Below are 7,760 nucleotides of genomic sequence, written 5' to 3' on the forward strand. Positions count from 1 at the left end.
TATTTTAAATAAGTGAATATATAATATTAAAATAAATGCTCTTCGTGGGACCCCAAATTTATATAAATTTGAGGTTCAAATCATGAAATTTGCAACAGCTCCGTATCGATAATTCCTTCTCTCTCTCAGCAATGGCGACGACGAGAACGCCACGGTTGCTAAGATGGACAAGACGAAATGGGGGAGAAGGAGAAGACCACCAAGTGGCTCATGGATGAGTACGCCATCAAGAACTCTTCTGTGTCTGTCGAAGATCCCAAGAAGGTAACTTTTCGATTCCTATCTCCATCAATTCTAATTTTGTTATAATCTTCTTGTATCTGCCTGCGGATTGTCTTACTTCTGTTTTGCTGCAGCTGCATGCGTGGGTGTTGTGGAAGGAAGCAGAGTTGGCCGCTTCTGGGTCGAGGAAGAGGACGGCTCCAGGGACGGCGGCGCTGGTACTACATCTGCATCAACTTGTGTTGGGTTTTTGTTCCCAGCTCCAAGAGAGTAGCAGTACCCAAGTCCCTCCTGCTCCTGCTCAATTCTGTAGGTCTGACCTTTCCAAATTGACGTTTAAGGAGATAGATATATGGAGTTTAATATGAGTATTTAGGTTAATTAGAGTTGTTGATTGATTGTGTGTGTGTGTAAGATATAAGATCAATTTTGTCCTTTGGATGTCTGCTCACTCTGTCGTTGGATATCTCTTCTAGTTTCTGAATCAATTTTTGGTTAACTGATTGCTTTAGATGGTTATTGGTCTATTTGGCTGTGAAAGATCATGTAAATTTTTTCTGCTGAAAGCCCAAAGATGATTATTGTTTTTTTTTTTAGTATTTCTCTGCTGAATTGCATCATCTGAATATTGACTGAAAGAACTGAAGTGGATTAAGACAAGGAATGTAGTTCACAGCTTTCAATTATTCGTTTCAACATTCTAGTACTTAAAAAGAATGTTGGACAGATTTCCTTTAGAATCTTTGTATCGTGAATCGAAAGTCAAACTTTATGGATCCTATCCTAGATCTGGTGAAAACATTTGAAATGAGAAAAAGATAATTTACCAAATTGGTCTTCTTTTTTGTCTGCGGAAGTTATTGAACTTAAGATAGGAAGCCATGGCCCTTACGAGCCTAAGGAAAGTCCTACAAAGATGCATCTCCAAGCAAGAGGATAACAAGTGTTAGGCTCGTAAAAGAGAACTGAAAACTTTATTTTGCATCAGAATGATATTTGGTTATACATATAATTATGGGTTGATACAAAAAGGAAAGCAATATAATAGAAGAATTATAAGGACCAGCATCCAACTATTAGAAGCATCTTATGCTGGTAATATTAACTATACAGTGACCACAACTTTAAGAGACTCTAATATTTTATCATCTGTGTCAAATTTTATCTGCTTCTTGTCTCTGCCAATACTAACATACTCAGCAAATCGCTCCTTCAGGTCTTCAGGAAGGTTTGTACTGCTAGTCCACCCAAGTATCTCTTTTGCTGCTCTTGGTTCGGCATAGAAATGCTGCAACACAACATCATTTTACATGAGAAATTTGGAACAACAACTTATCTTCCATCATGTGGTAGAACTATCAAAGATATTTACCATATTGCGAAAGGGAAATGCCTTCTTTGCATCAACTCCAACAGCCTTTGGATCATAATAAACAATCTTGAGTTCACTGCCTGCAGCTTGAGCACAGAGTTTGGCCAGTCCATTGAAAGTAACAGCACGATCACTTACACAGTTAAATATTTTGCCACTTGCAGCTGTAGGGTTCTCAACAGCAAGCGACAGCATGCTGGATAAGTCTCTCACATGTGAGATGTTGGTTAGCTGCATTCCTGATCCAGGAATTGGAACAGGTCTGTTGCGAACAATCCCTGTGGAAGTAATAAAGAAAAGGAACTTGGATCACTAGGAACTGAAGCAACCTAGCATATCTCTGCATTTCACATCAGCTTGTTCTTATCTCATGGCAGCAAGTCTGGCATTTCATCCAAGATTATTCGGCTTTGGACTTCTACTTACTGCTGAAGGGTTTAATATTGATACATGTACTCTATTATGCTGACCAACTAGAAGGCTCTTGAGGCAGCCAAGTTTATCCATCGATGTGCAGATCAGACAGTAATAAATCGCAATTCACTAATTATAGCTTAGATGTTTTTGGCTGCTAACAACTTTTACTGTCACAATTTTTTAAAGATCTCATCCTTCATTTGATTTCTCATATAGAGAAATGCTCTCTGTTTTATCAATCAAAAGTTCAATAAGAACAGTCAAGTGGATATACCTTTTCACAGTATGTTATATCTAGATTAGTTATAACTCTTGTTCTTTTCTTTTAATTACATGATATAAGCAGTTTCATCATAGTGATGCATATACCATAAAACCAGGCCTACAATGTAAGAGCTAATATTAAAAGTTATCCTGCAATAGTTTTCAGGTAATACTGAAAGTTATACTGCAATCATTTTCAACTATGTTCTCAACTGGCTCTTGTTAGTTCTTTTCACATGCTTTCACTAATGGTTGGTTCTGATATCATTATATGCATGTAAATACGGATCTTTTAGGTCCGCAGTCCATAATCTCGTAGCAAATTTAATATTAGTAGTTTAGTACAACAATGACGTGGACACAGGATCAAATGCTTGGGTTGATAGACAGTAGTAGATAGAAGAGAAGAATAAGACAAGTCAGAGTTCTTACTGTCAAAGAACCATTCCTCACAATCTTTGTTGTTTCCAGAGCCTATCATATACTGTGGGCGGAATGCTGCCCAGCTAGGAAAAGATAGATCTGCAATGTAATTCTCGACCAATACATGACCTGCATCACCTTTGACAGGGTCCTGCATTGATGATTCATACATTATAAAGTAGCAGAGTTACTATGTAAGACAATTTAGACAAGTGTCAGCATCTCATTCTTGATTAGTACCACTAGTTAAAAATGATCATCAGACCGACACGGATATGTAGTTTACTCATTTACTGTTGCATAATGGAGTATATCCCTACAAAATTTCAACTTGTATTCCTTCTCTGGCTACTCCAATAGATTTTCTTCTGACGGTCATGCAAATAATGATGCAAGTCTCTTACAAAGGAATAATAGCTTCCGTATAGAATCAAGATGGTTCTCATTAGCTTAATATGGTTTCTTTAAAGAGTGTAAGGGGTCAAAGCCAACATTTCACCAATATTTGTTGCTTGGGATAGATAATTTGATTTCCAATGTTCTTTATATACATGTAGCTTTCATATTACATTCCGACATTCCTACTTGAGAATTGAAGTTCAAAGCAACATAAAAATTTATCTGAACAAGAGAACTAAGATGTTAGTAAAACTTTTACAGATTGCTATCATCAATGTCCAGTGGAGGTATAACACTTCAAGAAGTTTCATGTAAAGAGAGTCGTGTAATTCCAGCAAACGTAAATCCATGAATACATGTACACATGAAAAATGTGAGGAATTCCAAGTTGAATCCATACCCCTTCAACATGAGGAACTTCATCACTAGTCTTGTAAATTCCAGCACTACTGATGTAGAGAAATTGTGTGACATTGGCAGATTTTGCCCAATCTGCCACAGGCCTGCATTGGGTAATCAATATTAGCATCACAACAGGAATCCTGATAGCAATGCTGACAGCAGTATTAGAATATCACTATGAGTTCTGTTACATTAAACTGAAATGGCGATGCATTGACAACTTCATACAACTAATTTTTGTCCATACACAGTAGTTAATATAAGCATGTATTGTACAGTTCTCTCATGTAATTTAGTGTTCAGGACCAAAAGTTCTTGAGATTCGATAAACATTGGAATCTTAAGATCGACCAAATTGTTACATTTGGAGAAGTGCCAACTAAATTAAGTACAGTCCACTACTTGATATCAGGTAGTTTTGGACTATCAAACTAATTGATGATACTTTGGCAAGGAAAAATTTCTACAACCTGGTGAATGTATCAATGCGGCAAGGAAGCAGAACAAGGTTAACCAAATCCTGGTTGAATGTATGCCACCAGACAAGGTACTTTCCTGTTAACATTCTAAATATGCATCAGGAAATTGGGCAAAATCAGAAGGGATCAGAGTACTGTGGAAGCCGATCATTGGGATATCCTTGTAATGCTACATGCTACATGCTTCAAGATATGAAAGGGAATGATAATAGAACTTACAAAGCCAAATAATCTACAATTGTGTGTGGAACTGGTTAATTCCACACACACACACAGAAAAACCTTGTTGTTAAGGCATGCTATACAATTATACATTATTGATTTTTTAAGTAGCAGCTTAATCTTTTAATGATTTTTGTAATGATCTATACTCTATACTAACTTAGTCTATGATCACATGATACCCCATGGAAATTTTCTTCTTGCCCCTTTCATTGTAAAAAATTAACAAAAATTCGAACAGATCTAACAAAGAGAATGAAGAGTACAAACAGCTTACATACTTCACGGTATCCAAATCCTTCCCATTGTTATCCAAAACAACATCAAACGCGGCTCCGCCCACGATCTTCCCCACTTCCGCGGGATTCCCCCAAACCGTTTGACCTCCAGCACTCACCAATTCCTGGAAAAATCCAATCAATTACCAGGAAACAAAGGGCATGGAGGAAACCAAATTATGGGTAAATTAGAGACTCTACGGAGAATCTAGTAAACGGGGGCTTCTTCATCTTATCGGAGCTCTCATCCCCGACGGTGAGCACGGTGACGTCGTGCCCCGAGCTCAGCAGCTGCTGCGCGAAGTAGAAGCCGATGACGGCGTGGCCGCCGCTGTTGGTGTTGACGATGAGAACCTTCTTCTTCTCCTCCCCCGCGGCGTTGACATAGAAACCGGAAGAAGACGAAGAATTGGTGGGGAAAGGAGAGCGCTTGGAGATGGGGGAGAACGAGAGGTGGGTGAAGGATGAAGAGAGCGAGTTGGAGGGGAGAGAGACGGGGAGGTGGAGAGAAGGGAGCGAGTAGGTGGTGAGGGGAAGTCGAGCTGGGGAGTGCAGATAGAGAAGTGAAGCGGCGGCGGCGGCCATGAGGGTAGGAGAGGCGAGAAAGAGTGATAAGGGGGGAGTGGAGGAACTGAGATAGGGGAAGGAATAAGGAGCAAAGCCCAACCACCCAAGAATTATTCCGCTTTTAGTAACGGCATAACGGTTTCAAAACGCGCCAAATATGAGCATTATATTAACTATCTAACCGATAGTAACATTATAAATGGAAAATAAAATTTCTCTCTCTCTCTCTCTCTCTCTCTCTCTCTCTCTCTCTCTCTCTCTCTCTCTCTCTCTCTCTCTCTCTCTCTCTCTCTCTCACCTTTGAATATTATAGATGGAATAAAAATATTAAAAAATATTTATTTAAAAAAAAAAAACCCCACCTCCTATTCGTAGTAGCAAATTATGCCTCGCAATTAACATCGGACTACAAAAGCTACAATCTACTGAATTTTAAATAACAATTCCATTTTAATTAATTAGCCCACTGCTTTCGAAAACCTCCTCCTACCCACCTTATTGTCCATGAAAATAATCATCTAATCTATAATGCAGCAAATCACCCATCGACTCATTAGCAAGTCATATTAAATAATTAATAATAACCCACTCAACCCCTTTACCTAATCTTCGTTTAGAGAGCCACTGAGCCGTTCAAAGATCTTTTAACACGTACTTAGCACCATAATTTGATCACGGTGTCATATTTTATAATTTATCAAAAGTTTATCTGAAACGTTCTATCTTTTGCTCTCTTTATATATATATATATATATATATATATATATATATATATATATATATATATATCTGTCACATTTTAGCAGACATATATGCGTTAATTGCATATTAACCCTCAATTATTTTTCAGTTTCATTTTCACCCTCTCAAATAAATATTAGATAAATAAGCTCTTGAAACTATTTAAATGTATTAATAAGCCCCCATATGTTAATATTTTGTTAGAAATTTTGATATAAGTAATTTTAAAAAGTTTGACTAACTTAATAGATAGATAAAAAATGCGTATGTTTTCTTTCTATTTTTCCTTCTGTGTTCTTCTATCTTTTTAGTGGTATTTATAGTTACTTTTCTAAATATCAAACTCGAAATTAATCTTGTCCAATTTGTTATCATTTTAATAGTAGTGGAGAGGAGAATATGAAGGTATTTTTATTCATCAAATTAGCTACTCAATTATTTAACATTTTGTCTAACAAAATTTCCATCGGAGAGGCTATCTCCCTTTTTTTAATTTTCTTGAAGGATAAAAGTGATACTCGACAATAATTGAGATAATTAATATATAATTAATCTTACATATATTTATTGTTGGACTCCTAAATTTAACTTTAAATCTTAGTTCTCTATATATTTTTACCTTAACCTAACAAACTTATTCAGGGGCATTAATATTATTTTGCATTTATAAGGTAACTTACCGTTAAAGAAAATTAACGATAGCCTATTTCTACAACATTTTGACTAAAGAACACAAGTGCGAATGATAAATATCCCTACATTTGAGTGTGACCGATGATACAAGCAAACTGCAAGGTGTTTGATTTTTTTTTAATAAATTATGTATATATATATATGGGTAGATAGCTAGCCATGTTTTAATTATATTAAGACGAGTGTGTGGTTATCGTAGATCGATCTCTTGTTGTTTAGATGAATCCGGTGTGCAATTTCCCGCGAATCCCAGTGCAGGAGTTGTCAATGTGCGTGCCTCCGTCGTTCCCCGCCGGCTCCCTGAAGAGTGGCGCTCAGAGAGTCCGCGGGGTGGACGTGAAGGAGAAGGTGCTGGTGGTGATAGGGGCGACGGGCACCGGCAAGTCGCGCCTGGCCATCGACGTCGCCCGCAGCTTCCGTGGCGAGGTCGTCAACTCCGACAAGATGCAGGTCTACTACGGCCTTGACATCGTCACCAACAAGGTCACCGCCGAGGAGCGGTCCGCCGTCCCCCACCACCTCCTCGGGGTCATCCCGCCCCGGGACGACTTCACCGCGCCCGACTTCCGCCGAGAGGCCGCCGCGGCGGTCGACGAAATCCTTTCCCGCGGCCGGCTACCTATCATCGCCGGCGGGTCGAACTCCTTCGTCGAGGAGCTGATCGAGGGGGGCGGGAGGGAGTTCCTGTCGCGGCGCGAGTGTTGCTTCCTGTGGGTCGACGTGCGCCTCCCCGTGCTGCACCGGTCGGTAGCGGAGCGCGTCGACCGGATGGTGGAGAAGGGGATGGTGGAAGAGGTGAGGAGTGCGTTCGACCCCGACGACTCCGACTACTCGCGCGGAATCCGGCGAGCCATCGGGATGCCGGAGCTGGACCAGTACATGAGAACGGCGGGGCTCTTGGGAGAAGCAGAGAGGGAGAGGATCCTCCGGGAAGCCGTGGCCGAGATCAAGGCGAACACCCGCAGGCTCACGCTCCACCAGCTGGAGAAGATCCGGCGGCTGACGCAAGCGTACGGGTGGGATGTGCACCGGGTGGAGGCTACGGAGGCGGTGAGGAGGAAGGGGGAGGCGGCGGCGGAGGCGTGGGAGGAGGCGGTGGCTAAAAGAAGCTTCGAGATAGTGCGGAGGTTTTTGGAGGTTGGAGATGGGAAGAGAGAGTTGAAGGAGAAGAAGAAGAAGATGAATGGTTTGGGTAATAAAAGCGTGGTGATGGGTTTTGGAGAAGGGGAGGAAGAGTTCGCCGGGAAGTCTTTGGCTGCCGTCGTTGGGGTCACAGTTTGA

At 40.4% G+C, this 7,760-nt stretch overlaps 2 protein-coding genes across 2 annotated transcripts; one reads left to right on the forward strand and one right to left on the reverse strand.

The window, feature by feature from the left end:
• Positions 1 to 1,168: 1,168 nt before the first annotated feature.
• On the reverse strand, positions 1,169 to 5,154 carry LOC140790164 (chloroplast stem-loop binding protein of 41 kDa a, chloroplastic). Its single transcript, XM_073140115.1, has 6 exons — positions 4,680 to 5,154; positions 4,482 to 4,603; positions 3,498 to 3,600; positions 2,708 to 2,849; positions 1,595 to 1,872; positions 1,169 to 1,510 (listed from the first exon to the last, which is right to left on the reverse strand). The coding sequence occupies exons 1-6, from the start codon at positions 5,061 to 5,063 to the stop codon at positions 1,328 to 1,330; spliced, it is 1,212 nt and encodes a 403-aa protein (XP_072996216.1). The 5' UTR covers positions 5,064 to 5,154; the 3' UTR covers positions 1,169 to 1,327.
• A 1,544-nt stretch (positions 5,155 to 6,698) lies between these two features.
• LOC140790500 (adenylate isopentenyltransferase 5, chloroplastic-like) lies at positions 6,699 to 7,760 on the forward strand. The gene has a single exon (XM_073140609.1). It carries the CDS (start codon positions 6,699 to 6,701, stop codon positions 7,758 to 7,760), a length of 1,062 nt encoding a protein of 353 aa, XP_072996710.1.

Source organism: Typha latifolia, chromosome 6 (genome assembly GCF_019914945.1).
Source record: "Typha latifolia isolate L0001 chromosome 6, TyphaL0001v2, whole genome shotgun sequence".
Classification (NCBI taxonomy): Eukaryota; Viridiplantae; Streptophyta; class Magnoliopsida; order Poales; family Typhaceae; genus Typha; species Typha latifolia.